We start from the raw sequence: 23,088 nt of genomic DNA, 5'->3' as shown, positions 1-23,088 counted from the left end.
TATAAACAGGGGAACTCATACATAAACAGGGCGAAAAAAGAAGGAAATAAAAATACAGTAAATGGAGAATATGGAAGTTAAAATATGTACTAACACGTGGACATTTACTGAGGGGCAGTTAAAAAAGTCGGCATACAGTTAAAAGAACACAGCTGGCAATTTTTGGGGGTCTTAAAATACACTGAGGTCACAGACAACTTAAAAGTCGGCCACAGTGTAAAAACACACAGAGCGAGGGACATTATATTCGATACGAGAAGTCAAATTTACTGTACCGATAATGTGAAACGCATGGCGAGGAAGCATGGGCGTGTTGCGATAAAACCGTAAAGAAAGTCAAATGAATAGCGTAAAGTATTCATGTTGGCGAAATGCAAAGTACCGATGCACTACGCATCGTCTGTAATTAAAGGTTACACAGCGGGGCACGTACATTGCGGCGGCGGCCTTCGACAGCAGTTGGCTCCATCTCTTGGTATCGAGTGAAGCTATAGAGGAAATCTGACACAATAGTACGTATATCACATCGGCCCATGAAAATAGTGGCACCATCTAACAGGGCGGAATATACTAATGTACCTTCAGGTATAACTGTTGCTCACGAATTATATATGATTATGTCTTATCTAAGCGATCTTAGAACAATTGTGTCAAATCTGTGATTTATTTCGTATAGTGTCTTCAAATAAATGTAGGAACCAGTTCCTACTGAAAAACTCCTGCTCATTAGGTAACCGATACCACTGACAGATTCGATTTCTATATACACTACTGGCCATTAAAATGGCTACACCACGAAGATGACGTGCTACAGACGGGAAATTTAACAAACAGTAAGAAGATGCTGTGATATGCAAGTCATTAGCTTTTCAGAGCATTCACACAAGGTTGGCACTGGTGCCGACACCTACAACGTGCTGACATGAAGAAAGTTCCCAAGCGATTTCTCGTACACAAACAGCAGTTGACCGGCGTTGCCTGGTGAAACGTTATTGTGATGCCTCGTGTAAGAAGGAGAAATGCGTACCATCACGTTTCCGACTTTGATAACGGTCGGATTGTAGCCTATCGCAATTTCGGTTTATCGTATCGCGACATTGCTGCTCGTGTTGGTCGAGAGCTAATGACTGTTTGCAGAATATGGAATCTGTGGGTTCAGGAGGGTAGTACGGAACGCCGTGCTCGATCCCAACGGCCTCGTATCACTAGCAATCAAGATGACAGGCATCTTATCTGCATGGCTGTAAAGGATCGTGCAGCCATGTCTCGATCCCTGAGTCAACTGACGGGGACGTTTGCAAGACAACAACCATGTGCATGAACAGTTCGACGACGTTTGCAGCAGCATGGACTATCAGCTCGGAGACCATGGCTGCGGTTACCCTTGACGCTGCATAAAAGACAGGAGCGCCTGCGATGGTGTACTCAACTACGAACCTGGGTGCACGAATGGCGAAACGTCATTTTTTCGGAAGAATTCAGGTTCTGTTTACAGCATAATGATGGTCGCATCCGTGTTTGGCGACATCGCGGTGAATGTACATTGGAGACGTGTATTCGTCATCGCCATACTGGCATATCACCTGGCGTGATGGTATGGGGTGGCATTGGTTACACGCCTCGGTCACCTCTTGTTCGCATTGACGGCACTTTGAACAGTGGACGTTACACTTCAGATGTGTTACGACCCGTGGCTCTACCACTCAATCGAATCCTGCGAAACCCTACATTTCAGCAGCATAATACATGTCGCAAGTCCTGTACGGGACTTTCTGGATTCAGAAAATGTTCCGACTGTTGCCCTGCCCAGCACATTCTCCAGATCTCTCACAAATTGAAAACATCTGGTCAATTGTGGCCAAGCAACTAGCTCGTCACAATACGCCAGTCACTACTTTTGATGAACTGTGGTATCGTGTTGAAGCTGCGTAGGCAGCTGTACCTGTACACGCCATCCAAGCTCTGTTTGACTCAATGTCCAGGCGTGTCAAGTCGTTATTACGGCCAGAGATGGTAGTTCTGGGTACTGATTTCTCAGGATCTATGCACCCAAATAGCATGAAAATGTAATCACATGTGAGTTCTAGTATAATATACTTGTCCCATGAATACCCGTTTATCATCTGCATTTCTTCTTTGGTGCAGCAATTTTAATGGCCGGTAGTGTACTTCAGATTTTTCTAGAAAGTCCAACGGACGACTAATGGGTCCGGGTCACTAACTTATTGCCTTAACAATGCAATAAAAATAACCACGACGATGACTCTTGCGGGTGCTAGATGAGGTCTCAACATAATACGTTCACGTATAGCTCAGAGATGTGCACTGTCACAGGTGAAACAACTGAGTTCCCACGAATTTAGCTGTGCAACTGGTCACTCATAACATTAACGTTTCATCTTGGCATGCAATGAATTTCGGGTTGTACAGGACAAAACAGATACCATAAAAGGTAATTTTTTTTGTCCTTTAATGAAAATAACATGAAAGGCGTCTTTGAAGACCTCTTGAAATGATGATCAGGAAGGCGAGAGGGAAATAATGACTTCAAAGAAGTACATTAGTTGATAGATTTAAAACTTTCCGGGAAAGCAAAGAGCTGGCTTTGAAACTGTTTACGGAAATAACAAGTATTTTCCGAGAATATTCGGTGATGGACAGGAAACAATACTGAGCGATCAATGACGCCCTCGAAGAAGACTAGATTCAAAGCCACATTTGTGAGGGTTGGGCCATGAGAACTCTGCCCATACAGAGCTGAATAGCATTTGCTCCACGTATGGTAAACGTTTCAGTAAGAATAAATTAATATTTTGATTTAGGCGTATTCTACCCAGAATAACTTTATGAATTTTAGCGTACTTGACTCAGTTTCATCCCGACGTGGAAACTTTATACTAAGATGAATAATTTGTACTTGCTTAAAGTTTTATAACTGTTTAAGTCTCAGTTAAAACTTTTTGTAGTAAAATGACTGTTATACGTGATTCAGTTATTCAGTTACATGTTCGATACAACCATCCAACAGATGTAATTGACGTAAATGCAAATGCGGAAACAATATTTTAAAAACATCGTCGAAAATACGATACTGGCCATTAAGATTGCTACACCAGGAAGAAATGTAGATGATAAACGGGTATTCATTGGACAAATATATTATACTAGACCTGACATGTGATTACATTCTCACGCAATTTGGCTGCATAGAGCCTGAGAAACCAGTACCCAGAACAACCACCTCATGCTGTAATAACGGCCTCGATACGCCTGGGCATTGAGTCAAACAGAGCTTGGATGGCGTGTACAGGTATAGCTGCCCATGCAGTTTTAACACGATACCACAGCTCATCAAGAGTACTGAATGGCGTATTGTGACGAGCCAGTTGCTCGGCCACCATTGACCAGACGTTTTCAATTGGTGAGAGATCTGGAGAATGTGCTGGGCAGGGCAGCAGTCGAACATTTTCCTTATCCAGAAAGGCCCGTAAAGGACTTGCAACATGAGGTCGTGCATTATCCTACTGAAATGTAGGGTTTCGCAGGGATCGACGAAGGGTAGAGCCACGGGTCGTAACACATCTGAAATGTAACGTCCACTGTTCAAAGTGCCGCCAATGAGAACAAGAGGTGACCGAGACGTGTAACCAATGGCATCCCATACCATCAAGCCGGGTGATACGCCAGTATGGCGATGACGAATACACGCTTCCAAAGTGCGTTTACCGCGATGTCAGCAAACACGGTTGCGACCATCATGATGCTGTAAACAGAACCTGGATTCATCCGAAAATATGACGTTTTGCCATTCGTGCACCCAGGTTCGTCGTTGAGTACACCATCGCTGGCGCTCCTGTCTGTGATGCAGCGTCAAGGGTAACCGCAGCCATGGTCTCCGAGCTGATAGTCCATGCTGCTGCAAACGTCGTCGAACTGTTCGTGCAGATGGTTGTTGTCTTGCAAACGTCCCCATCTGTTGACTCAGGGACCGAGACGTGGCTGCACGATCCGCTACAGCCATGGGAATAAGATGCCTGTCATCTCGACTGGTAGTGATACGAGGCCGTTGGGATCCAGCACGGCGTTCCGTATTAGCCTCCTGAGCCCACCGATTCCATATTCTGCTAACAATCATTGGATCTCGACCAACGCGAGCAGCAATGTCGCGATACGATAAACCGCAATCGCGATTGGCTACAATCCGACCTTTATATAAGTCGGAAACGTGATGGTACGCATTTCTCCTCCTTACACGAGGCATCATAAGAACGTTTCACCAGGCAACGCCGGTCAACTGCTGTTTGTGTATGAGAAATGGATTGTAAACTTTCCTCATGTCAGCACGTTGTAGGCGTCGCCAGTGGCGCCAACCTTGTGTGAATGCTCTGAAAAGCTAATGATTTGCATATCACAGCATCTTCTTCCGGTCGGTTAAATTTCGTGTCTGTAGCACATCATCTTCGTAGTGTAGCAAGAGACTTAAAACACAGTGACGGGAAAAATTTGAAATATCAAGAAAGAGTTTTGCGCGATAAACGAAAGTTGGTAGGATCTTTCTACATCCGAAACATGACATCTATTGACATTTTGTGCCAGTCGGTTATGAGTGGCTCTAGTGCCGCCACTACGGGGATGCAAATCAAGTTGACCTTAAATACGCGCTGTAACGGTCATTAGTGTTTGTTACCTTCGAGATTGGACTTAGTGAGTTGGTGTTAGTGAAGAGTGCGTTTAAGAGAACGACGACGTCATTATCAACAGCTCACTGAGTTTGTACGAGGTCGTGGAATAGAGCTACGAGAAGCTGTATGTTCCTTCGGCGATACTGCAGAAAGACTTAACAGCAATTATTTTAAACATAGCTGCGTAACAGCAACGGTTCCACGTAATTAGATTAAAAACAGCCGACCAGTTGCAAAGGATAAAGTAATCTTTACCTAGGTTTCGATAGATTTAAACCTAACTTCTTCAGAAGGCGGCCTGAGGAAAATGAACATCGTGTTTTATATGAAAGGTATACACATAAGTCAAGATTAGAGTTTAACATATATTAAGAGAATCTTGTGTTACAAAATATGAGAAGGATTTCTTGTACTTACAGTATTACATTAACATGGAGTGATACGTCATTGCCATTTTTACAAACATCTCCATAGCTCCATTAGTCCAAATAAAATATAGCCCTAAGAGTAGGGTTTGTCAGATAAATGTCTAGAGCTCAAAGACGGTAATATACTCAACGATCAGTTGAACCTTGCCTGTAGACAATTTTTTGAAGGCTTTAAACCCGTACTATTTAATTCATAACATTAATGTTGATAACCTCAGTAGTCTATTTCCTCAGGAAGCTATAATGCACTTTTATATGTCTAAGCTCACTACCTTTTATGCAATGTGATTTACTCATGATGTATGGCTGCCACTACACCGGCCCTCATGTAATTCTCGCTTATCCTAAAACCCCGGATCCCAGTGAATGTATAATAACTAGATTGTGGACCAGGTTTCGTAATTTATGTCTTAAGATGCCATTTCTGTTTATTCTTAAAGTTTTGACTTATATACGTTCTATGTGCTTAACTAAATGGTAATATAATTTTATTTTGGCTGTATATGCCACTGCATGTAACTCATGGCGTATGCGCCACCTGCCTTTTTGATGTATGTTTCTATGTTATTGTTTCTAAGGCTCCCACATTGTCATAATGGGAATGTTAAATTCTTTCCTTTTATTTATTGTCACTCTATCTAAGGACGCAATTAATATTTACATTTTACACGTTGCTTCAGTACGCCAATCGGCACATAGTACGCGACCTGAGCGCCACCTGCCCTGGCCGCAGTGCTACCACGCAGGCCGATTTTACTCAGTTACTTACGCGCTCTCCAACTTCCATGTACTTAATTTTATTTATCTGACAAACCCTACTCTTAGGGCTATATTTTATTTGGACTAATGGAGCCATGGAGATGTTTGTAAAAATGGCAATGACGTATCACTCCATGTTAATGTAATACTGTAAGTACAAGAAATCCTTCTCATATTTTGTAACACAAGATTCTCTTAATATATGTTAAACTCTAATCTTGACTTATGGATCTCCGGCGGTACACCGAAAGGTTACCGCCCTTCGATAGTGCACCTTCGCGCTAATCGAAGTGTTAGGGGTTCCAGGTGCCAGCCAGCCAGCCAGCCAGCCAGCCAGCCAGCCAGCCAGCCAGCCAGCCAGCCAGCCAGCCAGCCCGCCCGCCAGCAGCAGCAGCAGCAGCAGTTCGCGGTACCGGCCTGCAGCAGTGGTCAGCCAGCCAGCCAGCCAGCCAGCCAGCCAGCCAGCCAGCCAGCCAGCCAGCCAGCCTGCCAGCCTGCCAGCCCGCCAGCCCGCCAGCCCGCCAGCCCTCCGGTGGCAGCAGTCCAGCCAGCAGCAGCAGCAGCAGCAGCAGCAGCAGCAGCAGCCGCCGCCGCCCCGGCCCCGTCCGCGGCAGCAGCGTCCCTGCCTCTCGCCGTCGCCGCCGCCGCCGTCGCCGCCGTCGTCGCTGCCGTCGTCGCTGCCGTCGTCGCCGCCGTCGTCGCCGTCGTCGCCGCCGTCGACGTCCGTCCGCCGTCCGCCGTCCGTCGTCTCCCAGTGTATGTCCTGTCCTTTTAGTGTTGTGTTTTTTCTTTCTTCTTCTTGCCGTCATGTCCGCCCCCACCACCACCGTCACTACTACCACCACCGCCATCGTGTATACGTCCCCATCCGCCGCCTCCACCACAATCACTTGGTGTGCCCAGTCCCACCCCCCTCCTTCCATCCCTCCCCTCCTCTCTATCCCTTCGCCCTCGCTCTTTGTCGCCCCCTCTCCCGCTTCCTCCTCTCGTTCTGATCCCTTCCCCCCACTCCCCCAGCCTGTCACTGCCGCTCCGGCTAGGGTGGTGGCCCGTCGGGCCACTGCCCACGCCCAGCTCTCCCCGTCGCCGTCGCCATCGCCATCGCCACCGCCGTCATCATCATCATCATCATCGTCGCCATCGCCATCACTGCCACATTCGCCTGCACCGTCACAGTCACTTCCTCCGGCGCCGACTGCTGCGTCTGTGCCGGGACCTGTCCCTTCCCACCACCTCCCCATCGTTCCCGTCCCTCCTGTCACCACCCGCCCATCTGCCGCTGTCAAACGCCCTAGTGGCGCCTCCGCTTCCTCTACTCCTAAAAAGGCTCCACCCCGCCCCCCATCCCCACCCCAAAATGCCATGGACGTCTCCCCACCAGGCCCCGCTCCCTCCTCCTCCTCCTCCTCCTCCTCCTCCCCCCCCCGGTCTCTACAAATATATCCTGTCCCGTCCCGATCCTTCCTTCCTCGAGGCCCGGAATCTCTCCCTCCTCCTCCGCCAACATTTCCCAGGCGCCCCCATCTCTCTCCTTACTCCCAGGCGGGATTCTGTTCTTATCTCCTCCCCCAGCCCGACCCTCCATACTGACATCCTCTCCCGCCTCCCCATCACCCGTTTTGGTCCTCACGCCTCCCTCACCCCTGCTCCCTCCCCATCTCCTACCCGCCAAACCCAACCCCCGCGTCGCCCGCCGACCCTCACCGCCGTGATCACTCGGCTTAGCCCGTCGATCACGGAGGAGGAGGTGCTGGCGGAGCTGAAGGCCCATCCCACCCTGGAGGTGCGGGCAGTCCGCCGCATCTTCAACGCGACCGGCCCCACCCGCCTTATGCGGGTTTTCTCAGAGGACGCCCCCTCCATTGACCGTCTCCTGAAGGAGGGTGCCCTCCTCTTCAATCAGCGGTACAAAGTCGACCCCTCCCGTTCCCCCCCTCAATCCCTGCGCTGCCAGAGATGTCTGCGCTACAATGCACACACAACAGCCGAGTGCCGCGAGGCCCCCACATGCCCGCATTGTCGCCAAGCGCACTTCCTCCGGCAGTGCCCCAACCTCCAATCCCCTCCCTCCTGTAATACCTGCAGCCTCCCCCACCCTACCTACTCCCAAAAGTGTAAAGCCCGGCCCCCTCCCACCAACCCTGAACTCACCGTCCCTGTCCGTCCCCTGGACGCCCCCACCCCTCCTGGCAATTCCCTTCGTCCCCCCCCCCACTGCTGAGGACATCATCAGGTTCCTCACCATTGTCCTCCAAAACGTCCATCCCTTTCAGCGCCCCCACACCCTCCAACAGATCTCCCTCGCCGCCCGTTCCATATTCCACCTTAAAATGTACGCCACCTATTCCAATAACCAGGCCCATTTCACCTTCTCCCGCCTTGACACCCTCGTCTAAATCCTTATCATGGCGCGACAGCATCGTATCCTTTTCAACAATATCCGCTCCCTTCCCTCCAACAAGAACCTCTTCCTGCACACCCTTGCTACCCACCGTGTGGATGCTTTCCTTCTCAATGAAACCTTCCTCCAACCCCACCACTCCATCCACACCTCCCCCTATCTCCTCCACCGCTCCGATAATCCCCTCCCAGTTGCGCGTGGCGGAGTTGCCATTGGCCACCACCGCCAGATCCCCGTTCGGCTCCAACCTCTCCTTCCCGACCCCACCGAACACCTGATCCTTAGTCTCTTCTTCCCCGGCCTTACCGTTACCTGTGCCACCATCTATGTCCGCCCCAACGCCCCTCTTCCTTTCGACTTCCTCTCCCACATCGACCGTACCTTCTCCTCCTATGTGATCGCCGCCGACCTCAACATCCATAGTCGCTCCGCTGCCCAGTTGCGGCGGTGGCATCGGTTCCTCTCCTCCCTTCAAGGCGACCTCGTCCCCATCCCCCAGCACACCCGCCCCGAATCCAATTCCACTCCCGATGTTATTCTTTCCTCCCCCAACCTCCTTGGTCGCATTACGGTGGATGTCCTGGAGCCTATTGGTAGTGACCATCTCCCTGTCCTCCTCACCGTTTCCGACGGTCGTCGCCTCCGCCCCGACCCTCGTCATGACCCTCCCCCCAAGTACATCCATGACTATTCCCGTGCCAACTGGAATGCCTACCGGGATACCCTCTCCACTCAGGTCGACAGCCACCCTCTCGCCTACCGCCATCCCGATGATGTCTCCCATGCCGCCTCCTTTCTCCAGCAGACCTTGTCTGAGGCCGTGGAGGCCCACGTCCCTACTGTTGCCATCCACCCCCACCGTCCTACCTTACCACCACAGGCCGTCCTCCTCCTCCGTGAATCCCGTCGTCTCTACCGTGCCTTCCTCCGCACGCGTGACCCGGACACCCTACGACGCCACCGGCAACTACAGCGACACATTCGAAATTTGCTCGCGGCTAAGAAACGCCGGGACTGGCGACAGACATGCACCCGTTTAAATGCTACCCTCCCCATCAACTCGTCCAAGTTCTGGACCGCCTTCCGTCGCCTTACCGGAACTAAGCCCTCCCCCTACTATCCTCTTCTCCACGATGACCACCCCTTCCCTGACGCCCTTAGTAAGGCCAACCACTTTGCCTCCTACCTGTCCGATGTGTTTTCCATCCCTGATGATCCCCGGTTCGATTACTCCCTCTTCCCAGATATCCGCGATCGAACTGACACCTCTGTCCCTCCCCTCGCTCCTGGTTTCCAGTACTTGGACAACATTCCACACACGGAACTTAACGCCCCCATCACTACACAGGATCTCATTACTACACTCCGCACCAAACGCAACACCGCTCCTGGTCACGATCGTGTCACCTACCGTCACCTTCGTGAAGCTCCTGTCTCTTTTCTCTCCACCCTGGCCAGGCTCTACAATGTAGTCCTGTCCACTGGTTACTACCCCGACCTGTGGAAAACCTCCCGTATCCTCATGTTCCTCAAACCTGGCAAACCGCCGTCCGCCGTCTCCTCCTACCGTCCCATCAGCCTTACCTCGGTCTTCAGCAAGGTCCTGGAATCTATCCTCACCCGCCGCATCCACCAGCATCTCCGCCAGCACCGCCTCCTCCCCGTTACCCAGTGTGGCTTTCGGCCGTCCTTCTCTTCCAACGATCTCCTCCTTCACCTCACTCATCTCCTTTCCGAACAGCTCAATTCCCGTCGCTCCGCAATCTTCCTCTCTCTTGACCTCGAACGCGCATATGACCGCGTATGGCATTCCGGTCTCCTCTTCAAGCTCCAAACCTTCGCCCTTCCCATTAACTACGTTCGTCTGATCGGTTCCTTTCTCTCCCGCCGTCCTTCCCATGTCACCATCCATAACACCGATTCCTACACCTTTTTCCCCTCCGCCGGTGTGCCCCAAGGCTCCGTCCTCTCCCCCCTTCTGTACTTGTTGTACACGGCGGACATGCCGCCGCCGTCACCCCCCGTCCACCTTCTCCAGTTTGCCGATGACACCGCCTTCCTTGCCCTTGCCCCCACCCTGCGACGCTCCCAACACCTTCTCCAATCCCATCTTGACCGGTTCACCGCTTGGTGCAACCAGTGGTTGCTCAAGGTCAATCCTTCCAAAACCCAGGCGATCATTGTAGGCAAAACCACTCCCTCCTTCCGCCTCCTTGATTTTTATCTCACCGTTTATGGCCGTCCCATCGCTCTCACCCCCACCCTTAAGTACCTTGGCGTCACCCTCGACCGCCGCCTCTCCTGGACTCCCCATCTCCAGACAATCCAAGCCAAGGCACGTTCTCGACTCCGTCTCCTCAAGCTCCTTTCCGGCCGAACGTGGGGTCTGGACCCCTCCACCATCCTCCACACCTATCAGTCCCTCATCCGCCCTATCCTCTGTTACGCCCATCCAGCCTGGATCTCCGCCCCCCCTTCCTTTTATAAATCCCTCCAAATCCTTGAACGCCATGCTCTCCGCCTTGCCTATCGCATCCGTCTCCCCTCCCCCACGCGGATCCTGTATGACCTTATCCCCTTCCCCCACCTCCTCCTTTTCCTCGAAAGGATACGAATCCTCTACATCTCCCGTAAACTCGATCCTCCTCACCCGCTCGTCTCCCCGATCCTCTCCCAACCCCGCCCGCTGCCGCGCCTGTACTCCCATGTCCCACCCGGTCTCCATCTCTCCACCCTCCTTACCCTCTCCCAAGGTGGCTTCCGCCAGCTCCCCCTCCCTGATGATGCCCTCCTCCCCTCCATCTACCCCTCCTACCAACTTTGATCCTCCCGCCCTCCTCCTGTGCTTGCTCCTCAGGGCACCCTCCCTCCCTTCTCTCCCTTTTCCCTCCCTCCTCCTTTTCTCGTCCCTCGTCCCCCGGGCCCCCCCTCTCCTGTCCCTATCCTCCTGTCCCCGTCTCCTCAGCCGTGGCATCCTCTTTTCCTCCCCTCTCCCCTTCCTCATCCCTGTTGCCCTCTTGGCAGGTCCCCGGACTCGCACACGCTAAGTGGACATTCGCGCGCCGGAGATCACCGCCATCAGTGTATCGTGTGTGCCGTCATGTTTAGTGTTCCGTTTCGCCGTCACGCTCCATTGTTCACCTGTGACATCGTCTTCTTCAGTGTTTGTGCGTCGGGTCTCCAGTTCCTAGTGTGGATTGTCATCAAGTGTGAACGGCTTCTTGTGCTTTTCTGTTCTTGTGTCTCCTGTGTTTTCCCGCCGTTTTTCTATGTAATGTCTCTTCTTTGTTTATCTCCATGTACTCTCTTCGGCTGAAGAGCAGCGTATTGTGCTGCTGCCAGCCTACCTGTTTGTTCAGGTTTCAAAATTACAATAAAGTAAAAAAAAAAAAAAAAAAAAAAACTTGACTTATGTGTATACCTTTCATATAAAACACGATGTTCATTTTCCTCAGGCCGCTTTCTGAAGAAGATAGGTATAAATCTATCGAAACCTAGGTAAAGATTACTTTATCCTTTGCAACTGGTCGGCTGGTTTTAATCTAATTACTTAGCAGCAACGTAGCCACTGTGCATGATTGGTGGAAGCGATGGTCATAGGATGGTGCGGTGGCTAGAGGACCGCGGCCCGGACGGCCACGTGGCACTATCGAGAGGGAAGACCATCTTGTTCGGCGTATGGCTGTGTCGCATCGTACTGCATCTGCAGCAGCAGTTGGCACCACAGTGACACAATGAACTGTCGCAAATCGGTTACTTCAAGGACAGTTTCCAACCAAACGTCCTATAACGTGAATACCACTGACCCCAAACCATCACAGTTCACGATTACGATGGTGTCAAGCGAGAGATCATTGAGAGCAGGATGGTGGTCTGTTGTGTTTTCTGATGGAAGATCGTTCTGCCTCAGCGTCAATGACGGCCGTGTGTTGGTTAGGAGGAGGTCAGATGAGCACCTGGAACCAATCTGTCTGCGGCCTAGACACACTGGATCTACATCTGGGATTATGGTCTGGGGTGCGCTTTTGTGTGACAGCAGGAGCTCTCTGGTGCTGACTCCGCGCACCATTACTGCAGGTTTGTTTGTCATTCTGGTGATTGGCCTGTTTCGCTACCATTCATGTGCAGCATTCTAAGTGTGTTTTCGAACGGGATAACGCTCACCCACTGTCGGATCCTAACACAGGATGGAGGGAAGACTGGGAGTTTGAAGTCAGTCTGCAATTTCCGGTGAGGTGAGGAGCAAATACAGAAAGGCAAATTCCAAGTGAAGGCAAGCTGATGACTCGGACCGGCGCCAAACACCGTCTCATGGCATCTACGAGAGGAGCGGATTTTGGGACTCAACAGGACGCTTGTAGCAGGAGAGTCATGGAATTAAATACAAAAAATGGTTCAAAATGGCTCTGAGCACTATGGGACTTAACATCTATGGCCATCAGTCCCCTAGAACTTAGAACTACTTAAACCTAACTTAACCTAAGGACATCACACAACGCACAGTCATCACGAGGCAGAGAAAATCCCTGACTCCGCATGGAGTTAAGACTACTTCACTGAAGGCTAGTTCTAAACATTAGGAAATGCAAAGGATGTTGCACCGCAGAAGTCAGAGTCAGAAATCATGGGGTGAGCACTAACAGGAGTAGCGAACACTAGATGCATGTTTAGTACAAACTTGACAGCAGCACTTCAAGTGAGAGAAGCAGACATGTCGGAACTTATCGAAGAAACGTGGCTGCACACTATTCCTCCCTTCTTATAGTCGACCCACCATCCCACCGGGACTTAACAATCTTCGGCCAATCTGACGAGTTGTTCCGCACCTCAGACCTTTGGAGAGTGGGGACTGCTGTAGTAACACTCTAACTTACGTAACCCCACTGACGTTGCAGTTCTCAGGAACAAGTATCAAGCTTGCTGCCTCTGTGAAGACGTGACTTTTCGCGGCCATCTTCTACTGCGACGCCTTACAACAGCGTCTGGGCGGAGCATGGAGTTACCAGTTAATTCTCTGAGTGAAACCTCCAGTGCGTCTGCAGTTTGCATGGCTCTAGTGTTACTACGTATTTAGCTCCGACAACCTAAACTTTTGCCTACTCTCTGCATTGTGTCTTTGATTTCCTATCTTGTAGTGCCATTGAGGGCTTCCAACAGCCTTAAGGGTAACAACATAAATTCATTATATAGTCAGTATGTGACACGACATACCGCCGTTGTACCCCAACATGCTCTTCAGAGTGTCGTCATGTTGCTTTGGCCTGCTCGATCAGCAGATCCGTCTCCAATCGAGAACGTATGCTACATGATTGAACGAGGATTCCTGCGTCATCCACTAACAGCATTAACCGGCACTGTATTGACCGACCAATTGCAACAGGCACGGAATTCTACATACTGACATCGGGCACCGTGCGACACAATGCTTCCACTTATGCATGCCTGCGTTCGACATTTTGGCAGTTACACCAGTTTTTAATGTACCAGAATTTCAGATGTGCAAAGGCTTACCTCATGTTTATATTAACCTGTGATGCGATGTTAATCACAACAGTATGTTACCTAGACAAACGTATTCTCGAAATTTCGTTACTCTACATTACTTTTTTCTTGGTGTTGCGATATTTTCCGTCAGTGTATATTAAGTTACATATCATTGTTAAGCGTGAGTAAGTTCCAATACAATCTTCAGAAAAATAGTAAGACTTTCCAAAATGTTTATGTATCCAATAGCATCTATGCTCGAGAGGACGACGGTTCAAATCTCCGTCCAACCATTCTGATTTTGGATTTCTGTGATTTTCCTGAATCGCTTAAGGCGAATACCGGGATGGTTCCTTGAAAGGGAACACAGGATTTCCCATTCCCATCCTTCCTCAGTCCGAGCTTGTGCTCCGTCTCTAATGACCTCGTTGTCGACGGGACGTTGAACACTAATGCTCCCTTTCTCCTATGCCTGCCAGTCACACCTTCGCACGAGTGTGAATACAGACACTTTGCAGATAGCTGGTGAAGAAATGACAACTAGTGTGAACACAATTCCATTGGGTTTTGTGTTCATACTTACTCCAATTATCAATTTCCTGGGAGCCAGTTTTACTTTGTTCGTCAATGAAGCCCTGGTTCTTCAGCTGCATCATTAGATGCAGTAAGTCGTTGCGAACTACGCCGTGTTGCTCCCGGTATTCCATGGTCTCCTTCACCATATTCCGGAAGTATCTCGTCACGTGTACAGCGCCGCTCGGAAGCCTGGAAAAAATGGAAGTGCATAAACATTCAAAGTCTTGCATACAGTGGTATTTGTGAAACCGACGCATATGAAATGTAAAGTAACGCACATGGTTGTCAAACTACACGGTCCGAGACACTGTTCAGTGGAAAATCCTTTTAAACATTTTTTGAAGCTGATTATCAACAGTCGACAAGTAATGTATAAAATGCATGTTTGACCATCAGCTGTTTTCATTTTAAATCCAAATATTAACCGGTTTCACTCTTGGACCATCTTCACAGATAAGGATTAAAATGGTTTTAAGCCACCACATTACATTTGTCATTACTTAGATGATGTGCAGAGAACGTCATGAATGTCAATATACGACACAGGACTTGTAGAATCAAACATACGAATACTAACGTTCACAGAGCAGTACTGAAGGGAAGATCATTCTTCGCACCTCATTAAAAGAAAATTCTTCTCTTTTAATTTTAATCTTGTTTCCGGGTTACAAATATCTTAAACGAACTTCAATGTGAAGGTGTGACTGGCAGGCATAGGAGAAAGGAAGATTAGTGTAACATATTCCTAATTTCTGTTAGAGCTAAGGGTGTTTCACACTAGACTAGTTAAGTGTAGATTTTAAGAATATAGTGGCCGTCCTGCATACTCTAGTATTCTGCTGTAAGTAGGCTAATTAGACGAAGTGACATTATTATCCTTAAAATGTAAGGTCAGTTTTTTTAGACAACGGTAGTGGACTGCAACGTAGGTGTTCTTTGTGCTACGAAGCAATGCTCTCTTCTTTGTCACGACGACATACCAGTGAAGGTGATTTTCTGAAAGTTTGGTGTTTACCATACAACGGTCTGGCAATAATTAGAGAAGAGACACTAACACAGCTCGAATGGAATAGAGGCGAAGTAACTGTTTTTTTTTCCGTAGAATCACCGCTTTCATTCACTTGAACTGGTTTAGGATACCCACAAAAAACATATTCTGAGAGGCTGGAAGATGTTATCCCAGGTCCTCCCAAATGCGGTCCCACTGTTATAGCCACTCAGCACCTCACTTCGTGTGCAAGAGAGGAATGGGAAAGGGGGAACTGTAAATCTATGGGTGAAAAATATATTGTTAGACCCAGCGGTGATGATAGGTTTTCCGAATTTTGTAGAATAAATGTGCAAGTGACGGATGACTACTTTTGTAGCGTCTCTTCCCTCATTTGTGATTTCACAACTACAAGATGGTCCCGTTTTCGTATGTCTTTTCAATTCATCATTCCCTGCATTCTCCAAACACACCATAACTTGGCGTTCAAATTAATGAGTACAACAAATCGCGTTCTTTAACGATCGCTGCCCCTAACCACCTGGTCGTAGTGCGAGCTGTGGCGTTCCGCCGATCCTGCACTTACAGCGGCAACCATCAACGTTCACATTATATTGTACTAGCAAATCCGGCAATGCTTTGTAATTGCTAAATATGTATGAGGAATGGAATCACATCCTAATCTGTGGTATCCCTCGGAATTGCGTCAGGACGCAAATTTCGGTTCCGTGATGAGCCTTCGCCCACTTTGATCGTATGGTACTAGAAATTATAATGAACCTTTTTGAATAGGAATGACAAATACTCCTTTGTTTTTGCTTTTGATAATTATTTTTAATTTTTTTCATGGTACAATTACAAAACTTCAGAATATAGGTACAACATATTTCGATTTTTGGGTACTGTGTGGTAAAAGTACGAACTGGTTACAAATGGCTACACGAAAAACTCTCTGATCGTAAAACAGTCCCAACATGTTTAGAGTGGCGGCTCATGCAAAATTTAACCAATGTGCCACACATGTGTTGGCCTATAGCCTTTTGACTTACAAGGGTAGTAATTCTAACGAAATTGAATATATTAATTAAAAGTGTATAAACTGAACTATTTAAATATATTTAAATTTTACAATTTATCACTTAAGAGTGTGAGAAGCAAAATGAAATTTAAGAAAATTTACTAAGTTCAGCATCAGTATTATCACCTGACTAAGGAAATCTAATTATTCTATTCAGCATTGAATGAAAAACTGCATATAGTTGAGTTGGAAAACTTTTAAATATATTATATCTGTACAATATTTATAAAAAACATTAAAATGGTGTCTACCTTCGTGTTCAGGAAGCCTTAGATCAAGAAAGCTAATACAATCATTATCCACAATTTCAACAGTGAAATTAATGCGAAAGTGTTAGTTGTTAAACAGGTGGCATACAGTTCGTATACCATTTGAGCTTCACATACATAGTGTATGTAAGTAAGCTTGGTTGGTATCATGTATGTATACCACTCTCTTTGTATTTATTGATAATTTTATTATTATTTTTGAGATATTGTACTATACTTGTTATAGAATTGCTTTCTACTCATTTAAGCTTCTTTGGTATCATGTATGTAAGCTACCCTGCTTGTATTTCTTGATATTGTCTTGTTATTTTTGATACCATAACATATGGTTCATATATTACATTACCCATTCATGTCCTTCCTTAGAAATATGAGATGTCCTATTACTGCTTTGGTGTGACTATATGGTTTATTGGAACTGAAGTATCTCAGTCTCTGCTGTAGATAGTTATGTAAGCATGTCAATAATGTGTAATGGCTGAAAACTGTTTTTGTATTTTTGATTTTATATTTCAAATTTATGCATTTACTGGTCACACCCTTCATCACACACAATAAAAGTTTAATTGCCTAAACCTGATGGCTCTGAACCTTTCTTCATTTTGAATAACTTTTATAAGCTCATTAGTTATTTGTCTGATGTACCATATTGATGCCACACATTTGGGTATAGTGTATTGAGCCCTATGAGGAAAAGTATGGTTCAAATGGCTCTGAGCACTATGGGACTCAACTGCTGAGGTCATTAGTCCCCTAGAATTTAGAACTAGTTAAACCTAACTAACCTAAGGACATCACAAACATCCATGCCCGAGGCAGGATTCGAACCTGCGACCGTAGCGGTCTTGCGGTTCCAGACTGCAGCGCCTTTAACCGCACGGCCACTTCGGCCGGCAGGAAAAGTATTCCAAGGAACTCCAGTTTGACTATAAATCAGATGTGTGATATTTTAACCACACAAACGGACATGAAATAATGCTTTCTGACAATTCTTCTGCATACCATCACTCAAGTATTCTTTATTAAGTTATTGAGTTGTAAAAATATGTACTCTGTACTGTTTAACCCTGGTTTTCTTGTTTCCAGGTTGATGTAGCTTCGCAGAGAGATACTGGGAATCAAAATTATTTGTTTCTGTGTCTCTGTCTGTTGGGACATGTGATACATTGATTTATGCATTGTACCTAGGATTTGGCACTCTTTTAATTTTGGTTCAAAGATTTTTGGCATAGGTAAGTTTATTGACATTAGTATCATATAAACCCCGCCCCCCCTCTATGAGCCATGGACCTTGCCATTAGTGGGGAGGTTTGTGTGCCTCAGTGGTACATAGAGCCAAACCATAGGTGAAACCACAACAGAAGGGTATCTGTAGAGAGGCCAGACAAACGTATGGTTCCTGAAGAGCCTTTGCAATAATTGCAGGGGCAACAGTCTGGATGATTGACTGATCTGGCCTTGTAACACTAATCAAAACGGCCTTGCTGTGCTGGTCCTGCAAACGGCTGAAAGCAAAGGGAAACTACAGCCATAATTTTTCCTGAGGGCATGCAGCTTTACTGTATGGTTAAATGATGATGGGGTCCCCTTGGGTAAAATATTCCATAGGTAAAATAGTCCCCCATTCGGATCTCCGGGGGGGACTATTCCTGAGGACGTTGTTATCAGGAGAAAAAAAACTGGCGTTCTACGGGTCGGAGCGTGGAATGTCAGATCCCTTAATCGGGCAGATAGGTTAGAAAATTTAAAAAGGGAAATGGGTAGGTTAAATTTAGATATAGTGAGAATTAGTGAAGTGTAGTGGCAGAAGGAACAAGACTTCTCGTCAGGTGAATACAGGGTTGTAAATACAAAACCAAATAGGGGTAATGCAGGAGTAGGTTTAATAATGAATAAAAAAAAATACGAATGCGGGTAAGCTACAACAAACAGCATTATTGTGGCCAAGATAGATACGAAGCCCACGCCTACCACAGTAGAACAAGTTTATATGCCAACTAGCTCCACAGATGACGAAGAGATTGATCGAATGTATGATGAGATAAAAGAAATTACTCAGATGGTGAAGGGAGACGAAAATTTAATAATCATGGGTGACTGGAATTCGATAGTAGGAAAGGGAAGAGAGGGAAACGTAGTAGGTGAATATGGAATAGGCATAAGGAATGAAAGATGTAGAATTTTGCACAGAGTATAACATAATCATAGCTAACACTTGGTTCAAGAATCATGAAAGAAGGTTGTATACATGGAAGAAGCCCGGAGTTACTGGAAGGTGTCAGATAGATTACATAATAGTAAGACAGAGATTCAGGAACCAGGTTTTAAATTTTAAGACATTTTCAGGGGCAGATGTGGACTCTGACCACAATCTATTGCTTATGAACTGTAGATTAAAACTGAACAAACTGCAAAAAGGTTGGAAATTAAGGAAATGGGACCCGGATAAACTGACAGAACCAGAGGTTGTAGAGAGTTTCAGGGAGAGCATTAGGGAACCATTGATAAGAATGGGGGAACGAAATACAAAAGAAGAAGAATGGGTGGCTTTGAGAGATGAAATGTTGAAGGCAGCAGAGGATCAAGTAGGTAGAAAGACAAGGGCTAATAAAATCCTTAGGTAACAGTAGAGATATCGAATTTAATTGATGAAAGGAGAAATTATAAAAATGCAGTAAATGAAGCAGGCAAAAAGGAATACAAACATCTCAAAAATGAGATCGACAGGAAGTACAAAATGGCTAAGCAAGAATGGCTAGAGGACAAATGTAAGGATGTAGAGGCATATATCACTAGAGCTAAGATAGATACTGCCTACAGGAAAATTAAAGAGACCATTGGAGAAAAGAGAACCACTTGCATGAATATCAAGAGCTCAGATAGAAACCCAGTCCTAAGCAAAGAAGGGAAAGCAGAAAGGTGGAAGGAGTATATAGAGGGTCTATAGAAGGGCAATTTTCTTGAGGACAATATTATGGAAATGGAAGAGGATGTAGATGAAGATGAAATGGAAGAGATGATACTGCGTGAAGAGTTTACAAAGCACTGAAAGACCTAAGTCAAAACAAGGCCCCGAGAGTAGACAACATTCCATTAGAACTACTGACAGCTTTGGGAGAGCCAGCCCTGACAAAACTGTATCATCTGCTGAGCAATATGTATCAGACAAGCGAAACACCCTCAGACTTAAAGAAGACTATAATAATTCTAATCCCGAAGAAAGCAGGTGTTGACAGATGTGTAAATTATCGGCCAGAGTGGCTGTGCGGTTCTAGGCGCTACAGTCTGGAACCGAGCGACCGCTACGGTCGCAGGTTCGAATCCTGCCTCGGGCATGGATGTGTGTGATGTCCTTAGGTTAGTTAGGTTTAAGTAGTTCTAAGTCTAGGAGACTGATGACCTAAGAAGTTAAGTCGCATAGTGCTCAGAGCCATTTTGTAAATTATCGAACTATAAGTTTAATAAGCCACGGCTGCAGAATAATAACACGAATTCTTTCCAGACGAATGGAAAAACTGGTAGGAGCCTACCTCGGGGAAGATCAGTTTGCATTCTGCAGAAATGTTGGAACACGTGAGTCAATACTGACCCTACGACGTATCTTAGAAGCTAGATTAAGGAAAGGCAAACCTAAGTTTCTAGGCATTTGTAGACTTAGAAATAGCTTTTGACAATGTTGACTGGATTACTGTCATTCAAATTCTAAAGGTGGCGGGGGTCAAGTACAGGGAGCGAAACGCTATTTACAATTTGTACAGAAACCAGATGGTAGTTAGAAGAGTTGAGGGGCATGAAAGGGAAGCAGTGGTTGGGAAGGGAGTGAGACATGGTTGTAGCCTCTCCCCGACGTTATTCAGTCTGTATATTGCGCAGTCAGTAAAGGAAACAAAAGAAAAATTCGGAGTAGGCATTAAAATCCATGGAGAAGAAACAAAAACTTTGAGGTTCGCCGATGACATTGTAATTCTGTCAGAGACAGCAAAGGACTTGGAAGAGCAGCTGAGCGGAATGGACAGTGTCTTGATATAAGATGAACATCAACAAAAGCAATATGAGGATAATGGAATGTAGTCGAATTAATTCGGATGTTGCTGAGGGAATCAGATTAGGAAATGAGGCGCTTAAAGTAGTAAAAGAGTTTTGCTATTTGGGGAGCAAAATAACTTAAGATGGTCGAAGTAGAGAGAATATAAAATGTAGACTGGCAATGGCAAGGAATGCGTTTCTGAAGAAGAGAAATTTGTTAACATCGGGTATAGATTTAAGTGTCAGGAAGTCGTTTCTGAAAGTATTTGTATGGAGTGTAGGCATGTATGAAAGTGAAACGTGGACGATAAATAGTTTGGACAAGAAGAGAATAGAAGATTTCGAAATGTGGTGCTACAGAAGAATGCTGAAGATTAGATGGGTAGATCACATAACTAATGAGGAGGTATTGAATAGAATTGGGGAGAAGAGAAATTTGGGGCACAACTTGACTAGGAGAAGGGATCGCCTGGTAGGACATATTCTGAGGCATCAAGGGATCACCAATTTAGTACTGGAGGGCAGCGCGGATTGTAAAAATCGTAGTGGGAGACCAAGAGATGAATACACTAAGCAGATTCAGAAGGATGTACGTTGCAGTCGGTACTGCGGGATGAAGGAGCTAGTACAGAATAGAGTAGCACGGAAAGATGCAAAAAAGCAAAAAAAAGGACATGTTTACTGATGCTTATGGTTTTCTACATTTTTTTACTTGTTTCTGTAGTGTAATTGTTGTAATCATGGTTGCTTTGTTCTTAAAATTATCTTTGTAGGTTATATATCGGCTGTACATCTTCTTATGTGTTGTCTTGAAGGCTGCAAGGGTTTTGGTTTCTCGTGAAATGTCCTCACTACATATGGCCAGTTTCCTGTTGCGGGTACATGGAGTAGATTGTTTATGTATAAAAAGTATTATTCTTCTATGGTATCACTCATGAGATTGGCAGTTAATACAACTGTATGTTTCGGCATGATTGACATGTCACCTGCAGTAACCAATTTTTCGTGAGTTACATTTATGTATTTCGTGTTTTTATGACTTTTTGCACTTGAGTTTTTACTGTCAATTCTGTTTTCTAACATTGATTCAGTTGCCAGATGACGGCCAGTGACCGACTGTGGTAGCAAATTAATAAACAGCTCTAATGCAACCAAGTGTCACGAATTTCCTGGAACATGTTTGCTGCTGATAGTTACCTGAAAAATACTTCAATAGTGTAACATTGCGAGGAATAAAATACAATTTAAAGAAAAAATTAGCAACAGCACCAACTGAACTCGAATTGCACTAGACCACTTGGCCACATCACTGTTGTGACAACAACAGTCCTCGTACTCTACACTTGCACAATACGCTATTAGCAATATCCAAGAAAAATACTGACTTGCCGTTGTGAAAAACTTAGCACCCATAGTTCCAGAAGGGATGACGTCATATCGGGCATGTATAATCGAAAACAGACTGCTGCTGCCCCTATTTGGGTGTATCGTAGCAAGGCTGACCATCATTTCAGCACTGATCACTGGTTTCTGGTTATCATGGTCTGTGTGCTAAAACACCTGTTCGCTACATCTACATCTACATACATATTCCGCAATCCACCATACGATACGTGGCGGAGGGTACCTCGTACCACAACTACCATCTTCTCTCCCTGTTCCACTCCCAAACAGAACGAGGGAAAAATGACTGCCTATATGCCTCTGTACGAGCCCTAATATCTCTTATCTTTGTGGTCTTTCCGCGAAATGTAAGTTGGCGGCAGTAAAATTGTACTCCAGTCAGCCTCAAATGCTGGTTCTCTAAATTTCCTCAGTAGCGAATCACGAAAAGAACGCCTCCTTTCCTCGAGAGACTCTCATCCAAGTTCCTGAAGCATTTCCATAACACTCGCGTGATGATCAAACCTACCAGTAACAAATCTAGCAGCCCGCCTCTGAATTGCTTCTATGTCCTCCCTCAAATCGACCTGATAGGGATCCCAAACGCTCGAGCAGTACTCAAGAATAGGTCGTATTAGTGTTTTATAAGCGGTCTCCTTTACAGATGAACCACATCTTTCCAAAATTCTACCAATGAACCGAAGACAAGCCGCAGAAGCATACAGCTTCTTCGGCTGCTCTTGCTAGGAAGGGGTCTCTCGAGGCACTCCCTTCGCAGGTTTCTATCCGCCTTGCTCACAACTGCCATTACATGCTTGTCTCACTTCATATCGCTCTGCAATGTTACGCCCAAATATTTAATCGATGTGACTGTGTCAAGCGCTACACTACTAATGGAGTATTCAAACATTACGGGATTCTTTTTCCTATTCATCTGCATTAATTTACGTTTATCTATATTTAGAGTTAGCTGCCATTCTTTACACCAATCACAAATCCTGTCCAAGTTATCTT

The 23,088-nt window shown here is 46.3% G+C and overlaps 1 protein-coding gene across 1 annotated transcript in view; it reads right to left on the bottom strand.

Annotated features, from left to right (window-relative positions):
* Positions 1-23,088, bottom strand: part of LOC126088206 (cytochrome P450 6k1-like) — a 57,653-nt gene that overhangs the window by 12,252 nt on the left and 22,313 nt on the right. The window contains exon 5 of the mRNA XM_049906332.1: positions 14,338-14,519. Coding sequence (XP_049762289.1) covers positions 14,338-14,519 — 182 coding nt within the window. The remainder of the gene's footprint in view (positions 1-14,337; positions 14,520-23,088) is intronic.

This window comes from Schistocerca cancellata, chromosome 6, assembly GCF_023864275.1.
Source record: "Schistocerca cancellata isolate TAMUIC-IGC-003103 chromosome 6, iqSchCanc2.1, whole genome shotgun sequence".
Classification (NCBI taxonomy): Eukaryota; Metazoa; Arthropoda; class Insecta; order Orthoptera; family Acrididae; genus Schistocerca; species Schistocerca cancellata.
Note: the sequence above shows the minus strand (reverse complement) of the source record. Positions and strands in the feature narration are given on the sequence as shown.